The following is a 27726-nucleotide window of genomic DNA, read 5'->3' as shown; positions in this document are numbered from 1 at the left end:
GAGACAAATAAATACTATCTTAAGATGTTAGGGGGGAAAAAAAGCCAGATCAAAAAAAGAGGTATATACCATGTGTAAAACGCTAGAAAATACAAACTAATCTACAGTGACAGAACACAGATCAGTGATGGTTTGGGAAGGGAGGCAGGGTGGAGTGCAAAGAAGCATAAGGAAATCTGAGGTAGGGGTGAACAGATATGCTCCCATCATGACTGTGCTGATGGTTCTATGGGTGTATTCAAATGTCAAAACATCAAATTGTACACTGTGTTTAGTTTACTGTACATCAATTATACCTCAATAAAGCTGTTTAAAAAAAATTTCTGGGTTCTATCACCAGAGCCTTTGGCTGTAAAATATTTACCGATTTCGTTCAATCAAAACCAATCATTTCATAGGTAACTAAACGAGAAACTACTATATTAACGGAAACTCTACTGAATACTATGTGGTGACCTAAATGGGAAGGAAATCCAAAAAAGAGGATGTTTGTATACATACAGCCGATTCACTGTGCTGTACAGTAGAAACTAACATAACATTGTAAAGCAACTGTAAGTGAAGCTGCTCAGTTGTGTCCGACTCTTTGGGACACCATGGACTGTAGCCCACCAGGCTCCACCATCCATGGAATTTTCCAGGCAAGAGTACTGGAGTGGGTTGCCATTTCCATCTCCAGGGGATCTTCCCGACACGGGGATCGAACCCAGGTCTCCTGCATTGCAGGCGGATGCTTTACCATCTAAGCTAGGGAAGCCAATAAAAATTAATACCAAAAAAATCAATCATTTTAATAGCTTCCTTCACTCACTTAATATAAAGTATAACAACTCCAGAATATAAAGTTACTATTTTTCAAAAGCATCTCAATATAGAAGCAATTTATACTACGAAGTATTCATCCCGGTGGATATGGAAAAATATGAAAAACAGTAAAAAAGATAAGGGACTCATAAAGTTTAGCTTTCTAATGGCTAAGCAGAAATGGTATGATGACAAAGACAAGAACATACAATGGAGAAAAGACAGTCTTCTTTAGTAAGTGGTGCTGGGAAAACTGGACAGTTAAATGTGAAAGAATTAGAACATTCTCTAATACCATACACAAAAATAAACTCATAATGGATTAAAGATCTGAATGTAAGACCAGATACTTTAAACTCTTAGAGGAAAATATCTGACCTAAGTCACAGTAAGATTTTTTTAAATCTACCTCCTAGAGTAATGAAGATTAAAAAAATAAATAAATGAGACTTAATTAAATTTAAAAGCTTCTGTACAGCAAAGGAAAATCATAAACAAAATGAAAAGACAACCCACAGAATGGGAGAAAATATTTGCAAAGAAGCAACTGACAAGGGATTAATCTCCAAAATACACAAACAACTCATGCAGCTCATGATCAAAAAAGCAAACAACTGAATCAAAAAATTGGTAGATGACATAAGTAGACATTTGTCCAAAGACACATAGATGGCGCAAAAAGCACATGAAAAGATGTTCAACATCACTAATTATTAGAGAAATGCAAATCAAAATTACAATAAGCTATCACTTCACACTGGTCAGAATGGCCATCATCAAAAAATCTACAAACAATAAATTCTGAAGAGGGTGTGGAGAAAAGGGAACCCTCCTACATGGTTGGTAGAATGTAAATTGGTACACCACTATGGAGACCAGTATGGAGCTTTCTTACACTAGAAATATAGCTACCATATGATCCTGCAATACAATACCTGGGCATATACCCAGAGAGAACTATAATTCTGAAAGATACATGGACCCCAATAGTCATTACAGCACTATTTAAAATAGCCGGGATATGGAAGCAACCTAAATGTCCACTGATGGATGAATGCATAAAGAAGATGTGGTACATACCTTCTTTGAAAGGTTATTGGAATATTACTCAGCTATAAAAATGAATGATATAATGCCACTTGCAGCAACATGGATGGACCTAGAAATTGTCATACTGAGTGAAGTTAGAGAAAGACAAATATCATATGATATCACTTATATGTGGAATCTAAAAAAAAATGGTACAAATGAACTTATTTACAAAACAGAAATAGAGTCACAGATATAAGAACAAACTTACTGTTACTAAAGGAGAAAGGGGAGGGGAGGGGTGAATTGGGAGACTGGGATTGACACATACACAGTGCTATACATAAAACAGGTAACAACAAGAACTGACTGTATAGCACAGGGAATGCTACTCAATATTCTGTAATGCCCTTATAGGAAAGCAGTCTATGAAAGCGTGGACATGTATACATGTATAACTGATACACTGTGCCGTACAGCAGAAACGAACACAACATTGTAAATCAATGACACTCCAATAAAAATTAATTTAAAAAAATGAACAAAAGAACCCAAGCCTAGTGATGACACTAGCAAAATGGAACGAGACCTAAGATAATTAGACAACATTAATCTTAATTTGAAGAAAAGCATAGCATGGTATTCAACTAATGGGTAAGAGAAAGGATGGTGTTCTAAAGTCCAGAAATAACACTAAAGACTAGGATACAGCAGAATCTACTGCCATCTTTTTTTTTTTCTCAACATTTGTGCCTCATGAGATAGGCAGTATTATAACTGCAAAATAAAAGTCATAAACTTATTTCATTTAATCAACCATCAACCTTAAGCTCATCTTACTAAAAACTAGTTAGATGCAGGATAAATTTTAGGAATCATGATTCTGTATCTTGTATCAAACTCTTTATCTATTTCAAATAAACAAAAATAATTGGAAAAAACATTCTTGGAGCTCTATTAACAAATGCTAATTTCTATTGATATTATAATAAATACCATAATCCAACCAAATTGTAGGTAACATATAAGTTCTATATGTTTAATATGTGAAGAGATAAATTATTTGTGATAATTTAGTCATTACTATGAGTTAACATTTTTTTTTCTTCTTCAACTATCTGTTTTTAAATGACTAACACTAGAAAGTTAGTTAAAATTTTTCCCCTAAAGTTATGCTTGAAGAAAGTAAAATTCAGGTGTATAAAAACAAGTGAGTTAAGTTATAAGCAAATGAGAAAAAAGGACACATTTTAATGGTATTTCTTTTAAATGTAGCAACATATTGTATAGTCTACTTTGAAGGATGTTACCTAGTAACTTCAAGAAGGAGGAACATCTAATATGTTTTATTAAAAAATAAAGTCCAAAGAATAGTATTATATACTAGCTACTTGCAAAAAAGAGGAAGAAATGAAATTTGAGATTTTAAGGTTAAAAAAGAAAAGGTAGCAAATGGAGAATCTAACAATACCTAGATTATTAAGCTAAAATTTTTTTCATCAGCACACTTCACAAAAATCAGTATGCTTGTAGGAAAGATATGAAATCACTTAATTATGTGATCTGTTAATAAAATGGAGCATTTGCCAGTTCATAATAAAGTAAGTAGAAAAAGGTTTTCATTTGAATTCAGAAAAATAAGTTAGAAACTAAAAGGAATCCCACAATACAAAAGTCCCATTTACCCTGCATTTTTTTTCAAGCATTTCAATCTTAATCAGAAATAATACAAAATATCCAACAGCTTTAAAATCCAAGGCCTTTAATTAGGTTTTCAGTAATGACCATAAATGCCTTCTCAAAACCCCTTTCACTGAAAGCAGAAGGCACTAGGCATTACACAACACCCTGAAAGCAGTGATTCCTTCTGATGCTGGTGAGGTGAAGATAAACATTAAATGGCAGGTTCTGTATCTTAACAAGGTCTCCTCAGAAAAAAAAAAAAAAAGACAACTTTAAAAACCACACAAAAAATTAAGTTACCACTCAGTCTTTGTCAGGTTCCCAAAGCAGTTTTAACTTATTTTTACAAGTACATAATTTGAAATTAATAGATAAACCAGATAAGTAAGATATGGTTTTCAATATGTGTTAGGTTTTCTGTTAAGTATAGTAAATATGCAGATACAATTATTACGCTAACTGGCATCCTTTGCTACTCTTTAGCTGTGCAAAATAAACTTGAAATGATACATCCTGTAGTGGTATAATTTAAAAGATCCTTGATATGACACTAACAACTTTCCAACTCTGGTCACAAACTGCATATAAATTGTAAGATTATTAAAATACGCCTTTTTGAAAAATAATAAGATGACCATTTATACCTAAATAAGGTTTCCCAGGAAGATATTAAATACTTTAGCATATAAAAGTCGCTGCCCCTTTTTCATGAGGACAACTGTTGCTTCACAAAATAACTCATGTGATCCAAGGCAAATGACTTCTTTCAAATGCAGTATTCTTTCCATGACTTTGAGGTATGCTTCGAGAGACTTACATCCATGAGAAAAGGGCACATTTGGATTAGAAGACCACAGTTACATACACCAAGGACCCATCCTTACGCTGGGAGTGCCCTTAAGAGTTATATTTTAAAAAAAGAGTCATATCAATAGAGACTAAGAGAGAGCTCCTGAAGCCATTTCTTCTACGACCTACAACCAAATTTGGATATGTAAAGGGTAATTCACATATGTGCTACGTCATGGATGCCTATTTTAAATAGTGGCTTCTTCAAGACACTCCTATTCAAATACCAAGGGAAAGAACCTTATTCTACCAAACCACAATCTTCTATTTTTGGCAAGGTAGTATACTGTAAACAAAACAGAAGCAAACAAAAACAACAACAAAACTAGCTTAGATACAACAGTGATTCAGGCAAAAGTTCCCATGTCAACAGCAGGGAAAGTAATCTGAGAAATATTAATTTGGGGGGGCAGGGAAACCCTACCAAACAAATAATGCTAAAAATCAATCTTAGAATCACTCAAATGACTATCACACAAAAGATATAAAAATGCCTTTAAAAAAGGAACAGTTCAGTTTATAAAAATAGCTGATATGAGGTTTATAATTAGAATGTCTTTGAAAGACATCCAAGCCAATTAACTCAGGCTCAATTAGTAAAGGGTGAGAGGAAATAAACTCTTCCATAATTAATACTAGATGCCTTCTTCCCTTCAGTGAAACTAAGATTACATTTGAAAATGGTATAGAAAATAATGAAATGAAACCTACATGACAGTTCAAAAAAACACCAATGCCACTAATAGTAAACACAATAGGAGGCAAAAAATATATTTTTAAGCAATGATTACTCAAAAATGCCTTATAAAAAACTACATATTATAATAAAGTTAAGAAAAAGCTTCAAGACTAGCAGCTGGGCTTCTGTGAAACATGTAGGACCACGGAAGGCACTACAAAAGCATTAATCACTTCTAACTACAGTCTGACAGTTCAGTCTTTTCCTTCTTCTTAAGAAGACAGCCAGTGTGAATGTTATTTTTATATCCCCCTGAGTTTTTAACATGATTGGGCAAAGAAGCACCAATTTAAAAAAATACCTGCAATGCCAGCACTGCAGTTTGGAATCACTTAAACTGATGGCCCCACAGGTCTCTCATAAGAGCACTTTAGAACATGATTAAAAATATAGAAATGCCTTTCGGTGTTTCAGTATTAAAGTGGAACCACCACAGATATCTGTTTTTAAAAATAATGCACTAAAAATGTCTGTTTATACAGTATAGTCTTTCAACCCTGTAGCGAGCATTCACCGCTATTTTCCACTCCGAGAGAGCTTGTGCATCTGGTTGAAATGTCAGTATGCTTCATGGTGTACAATCCTTTTGGCTGGGAAATCTTGGCAAATATCATGTCATGCTTGTTTTGAGCAATATGCCTTGCAGGTCCTCTGGCAATGCTAAGATAATTGCATCTATGTGTGTCCGTAACTTTTCCATAGTGTCAGGTTTCACAGGTAAGTGCTCTCGATCAGCCTGTAACTATACAAGGAACATTTGGGAAGCATTTAAGTTATCTTTTGTGTCTGAATTAACACAGTATATTCTCTAAATAAACAGTTTTAATGGTCAAGATTTGAAAACTTCAGACTGAGACCAGAATTAACAGAATCTATTTTTTAAAAAAGCAAAGAACATGACACTTTAACAGTACAATTGTTGAGTTAAAAAAAAAAAAAAACTTCTATGTAATACTAACATAGTAATACCAGCACAGACCATGTGGTATTAAATATACATCAGAATGTTTTCTGTAGAGCTCATTAGACTCCATGTAAATAGCTAAATATATATATATATATATATATATATGGCTTCATTATGATCTGCTTGAGTGACAAGTATTTTCAGTCCAGTGACCATCAACCGACCAGTCATAGGTCCTCTCATTTAAAAATTTACTTCTGTGATACATCACAGACTACCATCTCAAATGAGAGCAAAATAACCTCACGGCTCTTTGGCCATTTTAGCTACATACCAGCTTATTTTTTAGCTTCAATACAAGGTCCACTGTTTCTACTTCTGTGTGTTTCTGGGTCCAGAGAAGTAAGTCCTAGAAGAATAAACAAATCCCAAATGAATAAATACTCAAAATAATATTGAAATCATGCTCTTTTAATAGGCAAAGCTACTGGGAAGGAAGGACAGGAACAGGGTTTTAACCCAGACACAGAGTTACAGTGTAAGAATAATTCTGTACATGATATTTATTCTGTCAGTGAGAATCAGATACTTTTCGATGTTAGCCAGAATGACTGTCTAATATTTGGAAGTAAAACAGTATGTAAGAAATTCCTTTCTGAAGTGCACCTTTTAGATCAATCAAGAAAAACAAATTTGGAACTTAAGATACAATACTAACTAACCCCCAACCATAAGTAGTGAGTAATTTATAAGGAACATCAACTAACATCAAGATAATTGTGAATATGAATATATTACTGGATATAGACTTTGTATCTTCAAATAATCTCTTCCTGGGCTTATCTGTGGTTATTTTCACAGTATTCTTTCTCTGAAAGTCACCGGGAATTTATGATTAGAAAGTTAAAACTGAGGCTAACTCACCTCAAGCTAAACACACTGTGAGACTATCCTTTGTATATTTAACAAAAATTTATTTCACTTGTCTGTAGGACCTTTCATTGCAGGGCACTTGTGCAGCACAGGCTCAGTTGCTCCGCAGCATATGGGGTCTTAGCTCCAAGACCAGGAATCAAACCCACGTGCCCTGCACCACAAGGCGAATTTTTAACTACTGGACCATCCGGGAAGTCTCTATCCTTTATATTTTTAAAAGTACCTTAACTTAAAATAGTCTGCTGACAATTTATAGAATGTGGAAAAGTCCAAATACAGGAAAAATGTATCAATAATAACTGGGAAAGGTGAATAAGGCACGGTGGAAAACATATCAAGTTAGACTGCTTGGATTTGAATCCTAACTTCATCCAGTGGTATGCTATTTAACAATCGGTTCTCCAGGAAGTCTCTTAGGTTGTAGCTTTGCCAGTTTCTGTGGTGTAAGTATTCCTCTGTAGCTGATTTCAAGCTACCATTCTGAGATCCCTAAATACAGAACTAGGAAGAGATGCACACAAGTAGCTCTTGAGCCAGTGCAAGTGGACTCAAGCACACTGCTGGTTTCACTATTTAGCAGTGATGTGATCTGAAGCAAATCACTTAATTTGTAATCCTCAAATGTACCATAATGCAGATCATAACATACCAACTTCAGTGAACTGCAGAGAGTAAAAGACTTTATCCACTTAGAGCATCTGCACAGTCCCTGGCATATCACACATGATCTAGAACAGTTAGCTATTATTATTTATAAAGTAGTGGATATAGATAGAACATTCCAGTCTCTATGAAGTTATCTTCAATAGCTGTTAACCACCACACAAACATGCTGTTTTCTAACCTCTTCACAAAGAGCTTCCAGATGGAGTGCCTCCAGTTTCTGGGTCATTTCCTTCCTCCGGGTCTTAAACCAACCATCAAAATTTGGAGATTTGAGAAAATGCCTATAAAAATAAGTTTATAAAAAACAAAGTGTGATATGACTTAACGTCCTCTCCTCGATACCTTTTCTACCTATAGCTAGGAAAACCATATGAAACAATGAATTTTTTTTTTAAAGAATATATTTAAGTCCAGTTTTTTGTTTCATTTTTAAATAAAGCTCTATAGATGGATGAAATAGAAAAGAAAAAAAAAGGACTAACCGATAAAGTCCAATCCAGTCGCCTTTTATTCTAGAGGTCAGCTGAGGTCCTGTTTTCTCAAGTGTTTTCATAAATTCTTCTGGAAGAAACTGTCTTAATTGGGGTGGACTCTAGAAAACAGGACATACTGAATTTAAAAATTAAAAATGGGTAGTCACAGAAGTTAATTGTAGTTAGAGAACTGATATACAAATTTAATAGGATATAGTTATACCTTCCATGGAGAAATGCTTTTCTGCAGAGGCATCAAGCTTGCCACATATCTTTCCTAAGTCCAAGAAAAAAAAAGTTAATCAAAGTCAGCTGTTCTTGCCCAGAGATGTCTTCAAAAACGTTTAAACTGACCTACTTAAAAAAAGTGGGCATGGGACTTCCATGGTGGTCCAGTGGCTAAGACTCCGCACTCCCAATGCAGGGGACCCAGGTTCAATCCCCATTCAGGGAACTAGATCCCACATGCTGCAACTAAAGATCCTGAATGCAACTAAGACCCTGCCAAATAAACAAATGAGTATTTTTAACATTTTATTTAATTGTGGCTTCGTTGCTGTGTATGGACTTTCTCCAGCTGCGATGCGCAGCTTTTCATTGTGGTGGTTTCTCTTGTTGCAGAGCACAAGCTTTAGAGCACATGGGCTTCAGCAGTTGTGGTTCTCTGGCTCCAGAGCATGGGCTTAGTAGCCCTGCGGCATGTAGGATCTTCTCAGACCAGAAATCGAACCAGTGTCCTCTGCATTGCAAGGTGGATTTTTAACCACTGGACCACCAGGGAAGACCTAAGAATAAATATTAAAAAAAAAAAAAAAAACAGTGGACACTTCCTAGTTTTTTATCATATGCTCTTTCAATGGAGATCAACAACACCATCACTCTTCTCAACAGATACACTAACTTTAGACTCAATTGAAAAGTCAGACTTTTAATAAAAATTTAACTAAATCTATGATAATCCAAGGAACTACTTATTATTACCTTTTTATTTTTTTAAGTCTCAATTGAATTTGTTACAATATTGCTTCTATTTTATGTTTTAGCTTTTTGGCCAAGAGGCATGTGGGATATTAGCTACCTGATCAGGGATTGAACCTATACTCTCTGTACTGGAAGGCGAAGTCTTATACTACAGTGGACCAACAGGGAAGTCCCAGAAATATCTATTTTTAATGATAATAATTAACCTTATCAAGTAACTGTGTGCCAGAAAGTTTACTCAGCAGTTTACATGCATGATCTCTTTTAATTTTTGCAACCATCCCTTGTGGTAGGTATTACTGGGAAACTGAGGCATTGAAAAGCTAAATAACCTGCCTAAGTTCATACAACTTGAACTTGAATTCAGGTCTACTTGATTTTAGCCCATGCTCTTAATTAAGCATGACAGTCAAGTAAGTAAGCAGACTGAAACAGAACAATATAACCTGACATCTATAGACCAAGAGAGAACATTTCTTCCCAAACTATAATAGCAAAGATTTCCAGGTTGCCCTCCTACAATATTCTTAGATAGATTACATTAGCAACTATATGAGTCTCTCTGATGCAGTCTCTGGACCAGGACTACATCATGTTATTACTTTATACTGTGAGGCATCTTTTAGTAATTTAACATGATGCTCCACTGAACTTCACTGAATAACCATATCACCTAGTCATTTATTTCATAAATATTTATTGAGTGAGTGCTACTATATGACAGACTGTGAGGAAAAGACAATGAACAGGACACATAAGGAACTACATCATAGAACTACATGCTAACAGATTTATCAAATTATGCTCAAGAAAATAATATCAGAGAAAGAAGTTCCAGTAGAACAGTTTAAGGTGCAAAAATGCAACAATTATATAACATTTCATAATGATTATCTTTGAAGATTTACAACCCTGAAAAGTATTTAGCAAAAGTGTAATTAGCCACATTTTACACATAAAGAAATTGAGAGTCAATGAGAGGAAGTGACTTACCAAAATTACACAATTAATTACCAGAACCAAGAGTCTGGGTATCTTGCAAAGAGCTCTATTTTAACCACTACACACATAAGCAACCAAAACAATTTAAGATAAGGTTTTGGTGGATGGAAAAAACATCATGTGCTCTTCAACAAATCATTAAATTAAGCAAATACACATGCTCACTTACTAATGGAATGATGAAGCTTTGTGTCAGTTCCAAAAAATAGCGTCGGAGGATAACACTTTGAGCTTCAGAAGGACGCTTCTGTTGTACACCCTTAAAAGAGGGAAAAATGAGAACCTAGATTCTAGTGTTAGAGAATAGAAAATAATGAATGATTATAGAAGCTTAGCTGATATATAAATTTATGGATTTTTATTTGATATGAAAAAACCTAGAATTTCGTCTTGAAGTAATTTAATGTAAAATTCACTAAGCAATATCCTATTAAAAAATCTTTAGAACAAAATACAAGACATTCATCCGATCCTTTAAATTACTAGCTCACAATGACTATCTTTATTTCACACTTGCTGTATTAATACTATGTATTTTCAAAAAAAATGCTAACTATCCCAATTGTCAGGTACTAAGCTAACCTCATAGTACAGTCCATAATTTTTTCACTGTAATTCCTAAGTTTTCAGGAAGACTGGCACTAGTTGGTAGCTGAAGCACCCATATTTCTAGCCCATAACTGCTGCTATATTAGTCTCCTGATTTTTATGAGGCATTCATTCAGAAGAGAGACCTCTTTTCACATGATTGCACATAAAGCCTTACTGGATATTGCATACCTGAGTAAGAACATTTAAATTAATACATGAGCAAGTAATCACCTTCTGTAATTGTTTTATGATATCTTCGTCTCTATTTAGATATGGCTTATAAGAAGTATAAACTCCTAAGAAGTAAAGAAAAGAAAAGAAGGTAAGCAGTAGGACCTATTTACCCATATAGTATATATTTAAAAACTAGTAAAAGTCAATACCAGGTTTAGAATCCAGAGTCTTTAGGTTCTTCAGTTTTTTCACTTTAACCTGCTTAGGTATTTCACCTGAAGGAAACATCATAAAGATTCTTGTAGTTATTTGAATTTCACATATCACAAAACTGGAATGTTCTAAGACTGATAATCCACTGGCTGTTATTTATTAGTCAGGGATGTTGCAGCTAAGGTATTCTTGTTAACATCGACTGATATTTAAGAGTTTATTACTAGTACTTTAAAACTGGATAAAAGGAACACTGGGTTATAACAGCATTACAGAAACAATCTGTGTAAATTATATTAAATGGATATTTGATTTCATTAATACTGATCATTACTTTCAAATTTCCCTTTTCATCACTCAAGCTTTAAAATCTTTTGCGCTAAGTATATGGAACATGACTAAAATACCATTTTGAATATGATGTCAAATATAATGCCATTTAAGAGTAAACAGAATTCAAAGCAACTCCTAAATTAATACGCAGTTGTAATATTCAAGGTTTGTTTCTATTTCTGGCACAGCCCCAAGTTCCGCTTCTGCAGTGTAGAAACACTGCCTCCAGGCGGTGACGGTGGAAGGCACAGCCACCAATCTGAGCCCCAAGTGGACTCGGCTGGGTTACTGACCAGGAAGTGCACAAAGGAGAAGACATAAAGCAGAGTAAAGACAGAGGATAAAACGTGCATTGCTGAATGCTTCTCCTGGGTAGAAACACAATCTGAAGATATGTGCAGCAAGGGAAGAGAAGAAAGTGAGCTACTGAAGCTGTCTGGAGGAGACTTTGGGGACAGATTGAGAAAGAATACGAGAGTCCAGAAACATTCAGATTTCTGGAATGTTTTTGATTCTTTAGCTCACAGTTTTTACTTTATCAACTTATTCTATACATTCCCACGTACTAATTCTTATGAGAATGTCTCTCATCTTGAATCTTATCTTGTGGTTTTGCTTTCCGGGGTTCGGAGGAGGTTTTCATCAGATTTCTGTTAAGATGCAGATATATAATACATATTTAATTATACAGATAACTAAATTCAAGTCATTTATCTGCCTCTGGCTCTAAGAACCCAAAGAATATCATGTAGTTTGAGTAAATATAAATATTTATGTGCCTACTTTCTGTTTCCTTCTGCTCCAAATCACAAAGGACTTTGCAATTCTTGTATCCACTAATGCCATTTATTATATCATTTTCTGAAACTCCCCGTGCACAAGGAACCAAATATCAGGGAGGAGAATAATTCAGCAGTAGATTTTACATATTCTTTACATTCAGTAAGTTCTAGGTAATAATGAAAATGAGTAATCCATATCAGCGTTGCTTTTATATTTAAGGGCAAAGACAAGAATATCACCTGTGTAGCGATGTTCACTAGCCACATTCCCCTCTGATTCAAGGAACCTCATCAGATGCAAGATGTATACGGAACTCTAACCCTAGGCACCATAATCCTTACACTGTAGTACACAACAGACATAGAGAAAACTAGTCGTAAATATACACAGTCTATTACCAAAAAAGGTTAAATGATACTTGTCAAATATGTCTGAAAAATAAAACAAGAATGCCAGAAAATGAACTAAAGTCTTACAATTATAGATGTTTATTTTAATTAAAAAATACTTATTCAATGTCTGTTATGTACAAGCACATAAAAGAGGGGTTTAACATTGTTAATAATATATTGCACCTCTGCACATTTGCCTAAGAATCTTCTATATTTACGTTAAATGTTTTACCTTTCATGAAGTCATCAAACCCAATTTCTAGTTAGAAATTCAGTTTATAATTTGATCCAATATTCAGTAGTAGAATTACTTTCTCTTTGAGGAATACTTGTTAATAAGTACCATTATCCTAGCATTATGTTTCTTCATTTAATAGGATTTGGGTGAATTAAAACTGGGTACAATCCATAAGGAGTAATCCCTTTATTAATGACTCTTCCGCAGGATTAAAACTACACACACACACACACACACACATACACACACACATATGTATTTCTGATAAAGCTACAAGCTTCTGGGCCCAGAAGAGCAAAATCTCAGTTTCGCTATGACTTCCCAGCTAATTGGACAGAACATACTTTTTCTGGAGTTTTACTGATCTACTTCGATAGTCTTGAATTTTCAAAGAGAGGATTCCAAGCAGAACTGTTAAGCTTTATAACTTGTGGAGAAATTTACAGTGGTCTTGGTCTCAAGATCAATGGGCAGAAAGGAAAAATATCCCAAGAAATATACCCAATACTCATAAATTAAAAGATAAATGGATTTTCATGAATGTGATATCAAAACCAAAGACAGCAAAGGAAAATACTGAGAAGCTGGACTTCGTCACAGTTTAAAAGGTTTTGTGCATCAAAGGCTACTATCAAGAGAGCGAAGACAACCCACAGAACAGGAAAGTCTGCTTACTTTCTTTGTATAATAATAATAATAATAATAATATGTGTAATATTATTGTGTGTAATTATGTATCACTCTGTGTAATATTATTATTATGTGTAATAATAATAATAAAGGACTATATACCAAATGGGATTTACTTAAGGAATGTAAGGTTAGTTTCACATTAAAAAAATCAATTAGTTCAATATACTTTATTATAAAGGACAAAAACCACATGATGATCTCCACAGATATAGAAAAAGCATTTAACATTTAACACCAATTCATTATACTCATTCTCAATAGAGTAGGAACAGAAAGGCACTTCTTCAACTTGATGAAGGACATTTATGAAAAACCTACATCTAACATCATAACTACATCTGTATATTGAAAACTAAAAAATGTTGCTGAGAAAAATTAGAGAATATCTAAATAATGGAGAGACATTCTAAGTTCCTGGACTGAAAAACTCAGTATCTTTAAGATGGCACTTCTCCCCCAAGTTGATTACATAATCCCTGTGTAACCAAATATATTCCTATCAAAATTCCAGTTACCTTTTTTGTTTTCTGCCCAGTGGGCAGAAATTGACAAGGTTATCCTAAAATGTATATGGAAATGCAAATAGCCAAAATAAACCCAGAAGAGACAAAACTATTTTGAGAAAGAATAGAAAAGGTGGAAGATTTATATCTCCTGATGTCAAAACTTACTATAAAATTACAGTAATCAAGACATACTGGTATAAAAATAAGATCAATGAAACAGAAACAAGAGCCCAGAAATAAACCTTATGTTCATGGCCAGTTTTCAAAAAAGGTATCAATGCAATTCAATGGATAAAGAACAGTCTTTTCAACAAATGATGCTAAGACAACTTGATATCAATGTGCAAAAAAAAGATGATGTCATACCCTGAACGCCACATCATACACAAAAATGAACTTGGAATGGTTCCTAAATATAAGTGCTAACACAATAACATTTTTAGAAGAAAACATAGAAGAAAATCTTTGTGACTTTAGGCTAGGCACAAGTTCTTAGATAAACATCAAAGGTCAATTCAAAAAAGAAATAAAGAAAATTGATAAACTAGACTTCATCAAAATTAGGTACTTTTGCACTTCTAAAGACATCATTGAGAAAACAAAACGAGAAGTCAAATACTGTGAGAAAACATCTGCAAATCATGTACCTGAGAAAAACCTGTGTCCAAAATACATAAAGACCTCTTATAACTAAAGAAGACAAAGAACCTAATTTTTAAAATGGACAAAAGATTTAAATCAATATTTCACAAATAAGATATACAGATGACTAAGAAGTAGATGGAAAGATACTCAACATCAGTAGTCACTCAGAAAAAGCAAATTAAAGCCAGCATTTCAAACCCATTAGAAAAAAAAAAAACAGGAAGAGATAATATAAATGTTGGTAGGGATGTGACATGAAGAGACAGGAACCCTCATACACTGTTGGTAAGAATGTAAAATGGTGGGCCGCTGCGGAAAACAGTGTGCAATTTTTCTAAAAAGTTAAGCACACTTATCAGTTTATGCCACTTTACCAATGATCTTTGCAAAACCTTCTAATAATAATACTTACGTCCCCAACAGATAGCCTTTTCTCATTGAAAAAGGACAATAAACAGTAGTCTACTATGTTATAATTAATCAAATGGTCTAGATTAATAGGACTAAAATAAAAAAGTAAATATCAAGATTAAATTATGATAAAAACCAACTTTCCATATCTTCTCATAGATAAGACTCTGGTCACTGCTGTGCTCTGAATTATCAGATAGAACGCTAATGAAATGTCAAAGGATAATGACATTGACATTTTCAGAGTGCCATGTGTCAAGTACTGTGTTTAATTCTCCCAGCAGACAAAGAATCCAAGGCTTAAAGGGCTGTTCTGTCTAAGGTCACACAGAACTGACTGTCAAGGCAAAGTCCTTTGTCCTTTCCCCTATTTCATAAGGCTTCTAAGGATTTCAGTCTAAGATTGAGTCTAATATTTGTAAATAACAGGATTTAAAACATTATTTCCTGACTCTAATATGTCTATCAGATTTATTTATATTCCAGGAAGGATATTTTATAAAACAATCTAAATATATAATGTATTAAATAAAATACCCATGAATACCAAAAGAAAAGTCTTTATAAGTAACATATCATAAAATCATTAAAAGAACATTTTAGATAGCTCACATCTTAACTATTTGCATAGAAAATTCAAGAATCTCCAGTGAGAAAATGTCAGAGGTACCACTAAACTGTCATTTAGGTTAACAAAATTGCCAATGGTTAGAATTTATTTACTCACTTAATAAACAGTCATTAATCATGAATGGAAAGGTATCATGGAAAGGTGGTGGTGGTTTAGGCGCTAAGTCGTGTCCGACTCTTGCTACCCCATGGACTGTAGCCCGCCAGGCTCCTTTGTCCATGGGATTCTCCAGGCAAGAATCCTGGAGTGGGTTGCCATTTCCTTCACCAGGGGATCTTCCCGACCCAGGAATCGAACCCCAGTCTCCTGCACTGTAGGCAGATTCTTTACCGACTGAGCTACAAGCGAAGCCCACGGAAAGGCCCACAACCTGTGACCACTTCTTTAATCAGTATCAGTACCACAAAAATGTATGATTCTTGCTTTCAGTTCCTAGTTGAGAATTTTGTGTTAAACTGAGTAACTTGAACTTTCTTTAAGGTTTTTTTCAAGCAGTGTTGGAAAAATCTTGTTTAATTGGGCTTATACTAATAAATATATATAGAGTAGCTCAAAATTTTGAGGTTTCATTTTGTTATAATTAATTCATATAACACTATAGGTGCATTTTTGGTAGGAGGATATGATAGGTTACACATATAAGACCCTGTATATTTTAACTGGAAGTCATGCTCTTCTCCAAAGGCTTTTATTCCAGTTGCCTCAAAAAAGTTTGCCATCAACATATCTAAAAAGTAACCAAGCAATGAAAGCAAACAGGAAGAAATAAACCTGCTCATCCACATTACACACTAAAACAAGAACACCAAGAACTTTACCTGCAGGTTTAAGGTCTCCTATTCGAATAATGTGTGGCCAGTGCTGGAGTGTTTTTGCAAAAAAAGGGTTGGTTACTCCTAAGATGACTGAGGGCCTACATAAAAACAGAAGAAAACCAGAGTCACCAAAAAACGCATGTTCCATCAGTTTACAATTTATTTTGTGTGAACAATAGATAATCTTTTCCTTCACTGGTACGATGTATCAACTACATGCCAGGTACTATTTTTGGTATGAGGTACATAAAGATGAAAAGATATGGCTTTTCTTACACCACACAGGAAAAAGGGTATACATACCCAATTATAATATCAAAAATTAGAATACAGTGAAGGTGATATAAAATGTACAAGAATTATGAAGGAGAAATTATATCTGCCAGGGGATTAAAGGACAGATTCACTAAAACAATGACGTGTACAGAGATATGAAAAATGAATAGGAGTTTTGTTTTGAAGTATAGTTGATATATAATAGTATGTAAGTTATGACAGGAATTTTTTGTCAAGGGTATAAAAGAAAAAAAGTGATACATGAGAATGAATAGTATGTGCAAAGCCATGAAGTGAGATCATGGTCTGTTTGTAAAACTACATATAGTTCAGCATTCTTAAAGCACAAAGCTGGAAGCATGAACAGTTTGAAATGAAAGCAGATGGGCAGATGCTAGCCTGATCATCAAGTACCAACTTTATATGCTAGGAAATTTAGATGTTATCTTGCAGGCAAATAGAAGCTACTAGAGAACCAAGTAGAGGAATGTTGCATAAATAAAAACGTACTTACTAGAAAGATCACTTGGTTGGGGGATTTGGAAGATGCTCTACAAAAAGGGGAAGAAGTTTGGGAAAAAGAAACAGCAGATATGAAAAATACTAGAAATAGTAAGACTAGGAAAAGAGCTTTGGAAAAAGATAACACATTTATGACAGATATTTTAGGATGTTGAACTGGCAGAATTTGGGTAAACTTTATGTGGAGCATATTAAAAAGGAGAAATTTATGACAATTCAGGTTTTTGGTAACTAAGTAAAAAGAAGCACCATTCCTGAAAACAGGAAGAGGCATGGAACGAGGGGAGAAAATGAGGAGGAAAAAAGACATCAGTCTGAACATGTTTAGTTTTGGGTGCCAGGTGGCAACACAGTAAAAAACAACAAAAACAAAAATCTAGATAGAGGTCAAGACCTTGCAAAGATCTGAACTAGGAAGGTAAATTTCAGTCATCATTATGCAGGTGTTAACAGAGACTGTGGGTACAGATAAGACTGTTCAGAAAGAATTATCGGCCTGAAATCAGAACCCAGAACACAATACTGGGGAGCACCAACATTTAAGGGGTTGGCAGAGGAAGAGAAGTCTGCAGAGAAGACAGCACACCACCAGACAGTCAGGTGAGATGGCATCAAAGATTCAAGTGTTTTCAAGGTCAATGGATTGAATGTCACAAGAAAAGGGAAGGCAGGAAAAAACAGGGCAATAATGTGTCCACAGGCTCAAGGCAGTGAGAAGGGTCTTCTTAACTTCAGCAGAGACAGAGAAATCAATTTGCAATGAACTGAGAAGCAGCTAGGAAACCAAGAAGTGGAGGCAGTAAAAGGAAATTTTTATTGTTATTCTAGAAACTAGGCTATGAAAAAAAGATGAGCAATAGAGCAAGAGCTAAGAGGGAAAGGTAAGATATTTTTTGCCCCTTTTATAGACTGAGAAGAATTTTTATATGTTTGCATGGTGACTTAATGAGGAAGGGGAAGAAAGAGGAAGTTACAGAGCAAGAAAAGATAACTGATGCTGTAAGAGGTCGTGAAGTAAAGAACAAAGATAGAACTAAAAGCATAGTTGGGTAGCTAGCTATTAATGACAATTATGGCTTCCACTGGTAAAGCAGATCATTTACAGAAAATAAGATACTGACTCTTGAAATGTGAAATTATTACCAGCTGCTCCTCAAAAGTACCTTTACAAAATCAATCTGGCAATAAGTTCAAAATTTAAACTTTTAAATTATTACCAAAAATAATTCTTAATACTTTGGTTATAAAGGTTAATATTTGGTCAACAGAAGTTATTTTGTTTACTCACGGGGCTTGAGTACGGGTAGTATATTCTTTGAATTCACTATCATGAATAGTGAAATAAGGTCGGAAATCACTGAAGTACTTTAATGGAGAAATACAGCTGTGGAGCAAGAAACACATGTAAACAAAGGACAGAAATTAAAGGCCCTACACAATAACTATAAAACCTCTATGCATAGAGTTTACCCCCCTTATCGCTTCTCGGCCTTTTGGCTAAGATCAAGTGTAGCATAGAGTTTACCCCAGTGAGATCACTTATCTGTTTCAATAAATGGTAAGCTTGTTTCAGGACAAATGGTGATATGTAATTACCGAGTGGCTAAAATACAGAAAACACATTGGATTTAAGAGAAGTTGGGGTGAAATTCTGACTCTGTCATTCACTAACTACATGCCTTTTACTAGACACTGAACATCTGCACTACTGATATCAGGTGTGAACTTTATGTGAGTGAATGAGCGTGCCTATTATTGAGAAAAAAAACAAAACAAAACATGGTTCCAGCCCTAATGGAGCCTGAATTAATTTTCTCATCAATAAACGGTGCTATAGTGAGTACTACCTTCTCACCGGTTATTGTGTAGATCGATGCAATGAGTGTGCAAACAATCACAGACAGTAAAGTGTTGTAACTGTCACCATCAGGAACCAAATATACTCACCTAACAAGTGCCAAAACAGTCTCTGAAGACTCTGATGGCGACGGTGCCATGACCACGAGGGGCTCTCCCAACAGCACCAGCTCCCAAAGCATCTGACTATGAAGGAAAACTGGGCAGAAACACCTGGAAGGTGTTTACACAGAAGAGACAGTCTTACTTATCCATCCAGGGTTTAAGTTCCTATATAGTGATTCTAAAAACTTCATATTGATACAACTCTTATAGCTATGAATACCTTGAACTGATATACAAATCTGCTTACACAGAATATGGTGATGCATAGAGATATAAGTTCCTTTTATCCACATAAAATATATAGTGATTTTATTCCAATTTTTACAAAATTAAATGTAATATACTGACACGCAGAATGGCTAACAGTAAAAGCATACTAGATGATTATTAAATTCCTATACCATACGGTATATCTAGTTTATTAATATTGCTTTGTTACATTTCAATTTCTTAAGTAAGATGAAGGAAAAAGAAAAAATTAATTTTCTAAAGGATGTTTACTAGATGCACTTAATTTCAATGTCAATGCTTTCAACATTAAAGGACGGATGAAAAGAAATCACAATGGAGTGGGGTTCTAATGCCAAATAACAGAATGATTTCCTAGGAAGATCCTCTCCCTAAAGAAATGCTGCACATTTTTACAGTAGCCCTGGAATTAGATAGAAGCATGTAGGAACAGAACTCTGGTACATTACCTAGCCTAAGTTACGTCTAGTAACTTTCACTAATTTAGCAATTTTCTCCTAGCTGTGTCAAAATTTTTCCTAGTAGATTAGAGGAAAACTACTTATCTATTTATAAAAATCACAACTGATGTACCTAGTTGAAAACATATACACAAAAGAAAGAAAAAGAAAGGAAAAAAAAAAACACAAGTACCTTCTAAGTATAAAAATACAAAACAAATTTGTGAGCTGGAAGTTGGGGAAAGTTAATTTTAACTACTCAAAGGCAAGAAAAGATATGTGAAGGAAAAGCAAAAAAAAAAACTCACAAAAATAAAAGCAATACAAAAGGAAAAACTTATTGATGGAGAAGGCTGGGGAACACCAAACCAATGAAATGATCAAAGTAAGCATTATCAGTAAGAAGGCAAGCTTTGGTTATTTCCTGACCAAAGACAGAGAGCCTGAAGATAATCACAGGTAAACCCCAGACAAACCTAAGCTGAGGGATGTCCTGTAATCTACAAGAATCTGAGGGCATGAAAGGAAGACTGAGGAAATGTTCCAGACTAAGAGAGCTGAAAACACATGACGACTGAATGCAACAGACAGCTCTGAACTAGATATTATTGTGACAAATGGCGACATTTGAATGTGATCTTAGTAGGAGATGGTATTATCATTATTAATTTCCCAATGTTTATGGCTGCACTGAGTCCTTATTTGTAGAAAATAGACACTAAAGTATTAAGGGAAGATTGCGGCATCAGGTCTTCAACTGACTATAAATTGGTTCTATGAAGAAAAAGTTTTCTGTACTGTACTTACCACTTTCCTGTAAATTTGTGATTGTTTCCAAATTTTATATAGATGTATAAATTTTATATAAATAAATACATAAAATTTTGAAATAATCATGAACTTCTAGAAAAGTGGAATATATAAAACTTAAAAATTTTTAAAACATATAATGTATATAATTATATATAATTTTAAATAATTTATATATATATCATATATATATATATAAAATTTTAAAATAAGCAAAGGAAACATGGAAAAGACCTATATGAAAAACATCTGACCAACTGACTTTAACTGCGGGATGCCCTTAAGGCATCAAAGTTGCAAACTAGTTCTTCTCTGAAGTATAGTAATATGTTATTCAGTTCAGTCACTCAGTTGTGTCCAACTCTTTGCAACCCCATGAACCTCAGCACACCAGGCCTCCCTGTCCATCACCAACTCCCAGAGTCCACCCAAACTCATGTCCATTGAGTCGGTGATGCCATCCGGCCATCTCATCCTCTGTCGTCCCCTTCTCCTTCTGCCCTCAATATGTTATTAGTAAGGGCACAAACAGATAAGAAGTAAAGTTAGAAGTTGAAGCACTCTCTGAAAGCTCTGTATTGTACTAGTAATATCTGTTATACAAAGTAGTTTTTATTGAGAGGGAGATAAGTATTAAATATTCAAGAGAGGAAACCTCTAATAGACACTGGTGGTACGCATTAAATTAATGCAGTGTTAATTACTATAGTGAGGGCTCTGTAGGGAAATGACAGAGCTAAACGTCTAAAATGCTAAAATCTTTCTTTAGTACCACTTTTATATTCCCATTCTGGAGAATCATGCTTTATGCTCCCAATCCACCTGCAAGTCCCCCAAAAAAGCCATCCCTGGGGAAAAAAATTTCATTTACTATTCTCACACCCAACCAAACAAAAAAATAATTTGTTTCTACCATGTAATACTCTGTCCATATACAAATTTTCCTAGGAGTCAAAACAAATGATGTGCAGTCAGGAATGAATCATTGATTTACAACATGTGAAACATAATGACTGTTTTTTTCCAATTTTTCCCACATTTGATATAGGAACATTCATTTTCTAAAGAAATTAATAACAATATCATAAAGCAAATGAGACAAGGAAGTTAACAAAATTTTTTATTCTTTACCTGAAAAGATCCACTTCATGAACAGTAGGTAAAATAACAGATATATGAGCATCTCCCTAAGAGATAAAAAAGACAAACAGACAAGATGTCACTGAAATTTACAGAAACTGGTTTTTAAAATCTAACTCATGATCAGTAAGACATGTTGCCCTCTCTGTCTTTTAGGATTCTCTTCCTCCAGAAGCAGCCACAAAGAGAATGGGTGTTATCAGTCTCCCCTAACACAGCAGAAGGTCAAGAATGACACAGATTGCACAGACAAAGCATTAATCCAGTAGTCAGATGTCAGATTACTTCTCAACTGTATGGAATACTTCCATAATACCAGCTGATATATACAACAGGCAAAACTAGTTTTCCTATTGCTCTCCATTTTTATTTAATTCAAAGAACAATGGGAATGCTAATATACCAGTTAAATAATTTCAAATGAAAAATTCATCCCCACCCACAAACATATGTAACTGTGGGGAAAATGAAAGGCAATCATAACTACAGAATCCTTTTGATTAAGTTTCCTCAAAACAGAAGTCTGTTGACCATTCTTCTAAGATTAGAGGTTTTGTTAGAATCAAACCTTGTTTAATCTTTTTTAAAAGATAGTTTTTCCCTTGTCCTCACAATTACAGTATAAATTCTGAGCTCTCCAGTGTCTACCAGAGAAAGAACGACAACAACAAAAATCGGAGCAATATTAGGAAGTTTATTATCAGTTCATTAAAAATTACTTAATGGGATATTTCAGTGATATTCAGAAATGTAACATAAATCTAAGAAATTCTAAATTTGCTAGTTGAAAATTTCTGCTAAAGAGACTATATATGCTGGATTATTCTACTGCAGTACCATACTACCTGCTGAGTTAACTGCACTATTTGAGTTGTCCCAGGCTTGTCGTGACATGTGGGAATCCGGACCTGAAAGAGAAGAAAATAACTCTGGCTACAAAAGAATGACCTTTTTTTATACAGTAGCCACTACAAGGCGGGATCAGAAGCACTCAGTCTATCCTGTAGCTGAAAGGTATACTCAGCAATGCCTAAAAAGCCATGAAAACAAAACACTTATGTCAGATTCAAAATAAAAGTTGTATATATTTTCAGTCACAGCAGAAGGTAAGTGAACCAAGGTCTCCACATTCCCACACACACTGAAATCACTAACCCACTGAGAAGCAAATGTGATGGAAAAACAGAAAAGAACATCAACTACACACAGCTTCCTGCTTATTGTTCCAGTCTTCGCTTCATTAATATACACACACCCAAACACACCCTCTCAAGCTTGCCAAACTACGGGATATATCTCACAGGGAACCATGAGAACGCTCAGCCAAGAGCAACTTTTGATTATTTAGGAGGGGGAGAAAAACAGAACAGAAACTGTACAGAAATGAGGACATTTAAAGAGAGAACATTGCCAAAAATAAGTCCAACTTGAAAATGAATTGCAAAAGCACTTAGAGCACATTTACACAAACCTTGAGAACAAAATGCTAATTCATTATATTAAAAACAAAAAACACACAGCTTCATAGAGAACAATACCCAGAGACGGACATTAGCCTGAAATTACACATGAAAAAGATTTCATAAGACTGAGAACCAATGGCTTTCCTAATTTCTTTTAAATTTTACTAACTCATACTCAATTCTACAAGTGCTCTGTGATACCATCCATCTCTGGAGGACCAGGAAGCTGTACAATTCTAGGAGGTGGCATTCACATTCACAAGTATTACATAAGAATAACACCACCATCCTCACACTCGACAGGACGAAAACAGGACTGTGAGCTGCGGAGCTGTGTGACAGTTTTGTGCAACAGGATAAACTGTGGTATCTCTGCAATTCCTTACATCAATGACAAAGAAGTGAAAGCAGCAATAGGACTGAATGTGATTAGGAAGTTAAAATGCAAAATGCATGTGTGAACTTCCTACAGTTCTTTAAAACAAGAGACAAATGAAATACAGGCTATCATTACCTTCATTACTACCCCCATAATAGGCAGGTATAATGTTTTCCCTGGCACTGGTGCAGGCCATCGATCAACATCATTACAAGCTGAAAATATAGTAAAATATTTCTTTAGTATAAGTGGAAATACTAAAATATTAAAAATGGAACATTAGAAATTAGAACTCCACTTTTTGCTTTCTATATGGCAGAAAAAATATACTGGGAAGGATGGAAGATAAATGGCAAAAGTACTGAAATAACTTATATTTCACAAGATACACACCAAGGTTCTAGGATATAAATTGGCTAATACACGCTTTGACACTGAAAGGTTTTAAAAGAAGTTTTCTTATTTATTACTACTAATATCAGCTACAAAAGCACACAACCTAGCGGAAGTCTTCTTTCTGTATCAAGTGACATAGGGTTTCTGTTTAACAGTACTCTCAGTATCAGAATTGGCAACTCAGTATTTGTTCATTATCCAAAAAATAAGCATCATCTGTATTTCAAAAGGAGATAATAAAAGATATCGTCTTGGTTGTTTGTAGGTAAATATGCTAGAAGCATAGTTTGACATCTCTCCATCACATAGCCCTCAAAATTCTTAACTGATTTTTTTTCACTCATTTCCAGTAAAAATTTTAAAACTCCTTTATAGAGCAACATAACTCATTCAATGTTTAACTTACCTGCTTCCAAATAAGGTTCATTCTTCTCAAAATATTCTGGTGCTATCTGCTTGAGCACAGTGTGAAAAAAATGAATATAAGGTAGCTTGCTGATCAAAACCAAGGACTGGAAGGGGAAAAAAAACAGGATGTTTAATTTCCCTATGACTATAATTTAAGTTTGTAATTTCTTATGTAATCAATTACTAACAAGCCAAATTCAGCAAAAAGTATGGATTTTAAAATAAAAAGGCTTTGACAGTAGATAGTTAAAAGGAATGTAAAACTAGAGTGGCAGAACACTGAAGTTTATCCTTACTACTACATTTTACCTATTACTACATAAACACATAGCCACAGATTTTTCTGCTCTCCAGGAAAAAGAATTTCCTATAAATAAATCAATATCATGGATAATTTCAAAGCCTAGCTACTATTTTTGTCAGCAAAGCAATATCAGGAATTAGCCAGATAAACTCTTCCTAATAAAGAAAATGTAAATGATGATGCTTTTTCAAACTAAAACCTATGACTGTTATATTTTAGGGTTCAATGGCTTTAGCCACATTCTTTTTTTTTTTTTTCAGTGGGTTTTGTCATACATTGACATGAATCAGCCATAGAGTTATACATATTCCCCATCCCGATCCCCCCTCCCACCTCCCTCTCCACCCGATTCCTCTGGGTCTTCCCAGCCCACCAGACCCGAGCACTTGATTCATGAATCCCACCTGGGCTGGTGATCTGTTTCACCATAGATAATATACATGCTGTTCTTTCGAAACATCCCACCCTCACCTTCTCCCACAGAGTTCAAAAGTCTGTTCTGTACTTCTGTGTCTATTTTTCTGTTTTGCATATAGGGTTATCGTTACCATCTATCTAAATTCCATATATATGTGTTAGTATACTGTAATGTTCTTTATCTTTCTGGCTTACTTCACTCTGTATAATGGGCTTCAGTTTCATCCATCTCATTAGAACTGATTCAAATGAATTCTTTTTAACGGCTGAGTAATAAAAATATGGAACGTTTCACGAATTTGCGTGTCATCCTTGCGCAGGGGCCATGCTAATCTTCTCTGTATCGTTCCAATTTTAGTATATGTGCTGCCGAAGCGAGCACTAGCCACATTCTTAAAAATTGTCACTTTATATTCTGTGATCACTTCAGATATGGATTATGTTGATTTTTTAAAAAATCTATTTTTCTTGAAAATTACTTTTCACCTTTCCATCAAGCATCAATACATGGCCAGGGCATGTTCTAGTTACAGTAGGTAACAGTGTGTCCCTGTAGGCTGGGATCAAACTGGAACTAACTATACATTTAGAGTGGGAGCAGTAATGCCTAAGAGGTTGGTCAAGTACATTTAGTGGCTCTTCGAAAAAACATACTGCAGACTTTTATTCGTTGTAAGTATATCACAATCTGTTCATTCTTTCCCTTACTCTAAAATGTGAAAATTAAACAGATTCTTCTGAGTTTTGACAGTTTCATACAGTAACTGTAACTTACTGTCAGGAATCTAGCACATAGATAGAAGAAAGGCAAAATTCAATAGCAGTTAAAAACTTAAGGACAGATGTCTACAATCCAAAAAAAAAAAGATAAAATATAAATTCCAGTATGCTTAAAGATGAAATATGAAACTTTAAAGACTGTTCATTCTAATAATTTTTATTCTTCTAACTATGATGTAAAAGTGTTTCCACTAATATAAATGAAAATTACCTTCTGAAAATAGCCTCTTTTTAGAGTTTTATCCCGAACTTGTCGAAAATACACATATCCATAAAAATAGGCAGGATCTTTCTATGAAAGAAGTGACAAATTAAAAACATACATATATATCAATTCTTTACTATTAATGGCAAGTTCCTTTATAAACTCAAACTGAGATATGAGGTATACACAAAAAGCTAGTTATACTTTTCCACCAATGTAAACAACAATCATGGTAATAAGTGACAGATAGAAACTGCTAACTTGCCCAAAGATGAAATAATTATAGCTTAAAGTACAAAGCTAACATACAGATTTATCTTCTACAACTTAAGGTTTATATTCTTTATTTATATCTGTGGTAGTTAATGGAAGTTGAAAATAATCAAATTCTGCTTTCCCCAATGGTACACTTAATGTTCTAAAAATCTGCCTACAATTTTTGAGGTAGTCTAATACAAAATTTCAAGAGAGAAATTAAAAGGAGTTAAAACACTAATCTGAATCTTACATACACTGTTTTATTTTTCACCCAATAATAATGACACACTGGAATGTTTATCAACATACAATTTGAAAGGCAATTACATTCCAAAAAAACTTGCAAAGTTTTTATATCCTAATAGAATAAACTCTGGCCCAGTTCCTTGTTATTCTTTAAACAAATATTTATTGACCACCTACTTTGAATAAGGCATTGTGTTAAAGAAGATAAAATGATGCCTAAGACATAGTTCCTTAAGAAGATCACAAACTAAGAGAGAGAAGAAAAGTACAAAAATGACTATTATGTAAAAGGAGGGTAGGTACCATGAAAAAAGCACAAAGTAGTTTTTTTTCCCCTCTGCCAAGGAGGAAGAGATTACCTGTCTATGGTGATCAGTAAAGATTTCAAGAGGCAGATGTTTTTGAATGACAAAAAAATACAAGCTACCTCAGGGCAAAGCTATAGGTCAATTTAACTAAAATATGACACATGTATAGAAAGAAGATTAAGCTGGAAATTCAAAAGGTAAAGTTTTATCCTGGAAGGCCTAAAAAGTGAGAACCAGGAAACAGTACTATCATTAGCTCTTTATTCATTAAGCAATAGGTAATCATTTTAGATTTGTTTTATGTACTATATTATGTACACTTTAGCTAGGAACACTGTATAAAATATATTGCACTGAAAAAGAGAGGAGATGGGTGTCTTTGGGCAAATTTTATAATCTTCAATAGCCCTCAAGTTTGCAAAAGGAACTCTCTCAGAACAATATAGGGAGGATTAATAAGATGTGCGTGTTCAGTCGCTTCTGACTCTGTGACCCCATGGACTGCAGCACCCCCTGCTCCTCTGTACATGGGATTGTCCCAGCAAAAATACTGAAGTGGGTTGCCATTTCCTCACCTAGGAGATGTTCCTGACCTGGGGATCAAACTGTCTTCTGCATTGGCAGGTGGATTCTTTACCTCTGAGCCACCTGGGAATCTCATTATTAAGA

At 34.4% G+C, this 27726-nt stretch overlaps 1 protein-coding gene and 1 non-coding gene across 3 annotated transcripts in view; both read right to left on the bottom strand.

Annotated features, from left to right (window-relative positions):
- Positions 1–2038: 2038 nt before the first annotated feature.
- The window catches only part of DENND6A (DENN domain containing 6A), a 50438-nt gene continuing 24750 nt past the window's right edge, over positions 2039–27726 (bottom strand). The window contains exons 5-20 of one of the 2 annotated variants that reach the window (XM_065933437.1): positions 26252–26332; positions 24538–24643; positions 23871–23950; positions 22739–22801; positions 21885–21940; positions 19240–19362; positions 18581–18676; positions 16498–16592; positions 11044–11109; positions 10892–10956; positions 10239–10316; positions 8310–8363; positions 8096–8205; positions 7792–7894; positions 6346–6420; positions 2039–5846 (exon numbers count right to left, since the gene is read on the bottom strand). In XM_065933437.1, coding sequence (XP_065789509.1) covers positions 5715–5846; positions 6346–6420; positions 7792–7894; positions 8096–8205; positions 8310–8363; positions 10239–10316; positions 10892–10956; positions 11044–11109; positions 16498–16592; positions 18581–18676; positions 19240–19362; positions 21885–21940; positions 22739–22801; positions 23871–23950; positions 24538–24643; positions 26252–26332 — 1383 coding nt within the window. In that variant the 3' untranslated portion in view covers positions 2039–5714. Of the gene's footprint in view, positions 5847–6345; positions 6421–7791; positions 7895–8095; positions 8206–8309; positions 8364–10238; positions 10329–10891; positions 10957–11043; positions 11110–16497; positions 16593–18580; positions 18677–19239; positions 19363–21884; positions 21941–22738; positions 22802–23870; positions 23951–24537; positions 24644–26251; positions 26333–27726 lie in introns of both variants that reach the window. The other variant, XM_065933436.1, reaches the window with a different exon arrangement.
- Positions 25536–25642, bottom strand: LOC136167959 (U6 spliceosomal RNA). Its single transcript, XR_010663130.1, has one exon. It is a non-coding gene; the product is annotated as a U6 spliceosomal RNA (small nuclear RNA).

This window comes from Muntiacus reevesi, chromosome 4 (assembly GCF_963930625.1).
Source record: "Muntiacus reevesi chromosome 4, mMunRee1.1, whole genome shotgun sequence".
Classification (NCBI taxonomy): Eukaryota; Metazoa; Chordata; class Mammalia; order Artiodactyla; family Cervidae; genus Muntiacus; species Muntiacus reevesi.
This window is presented reverse-complemented; position numbering and strand designations above follow the sequence as displayed.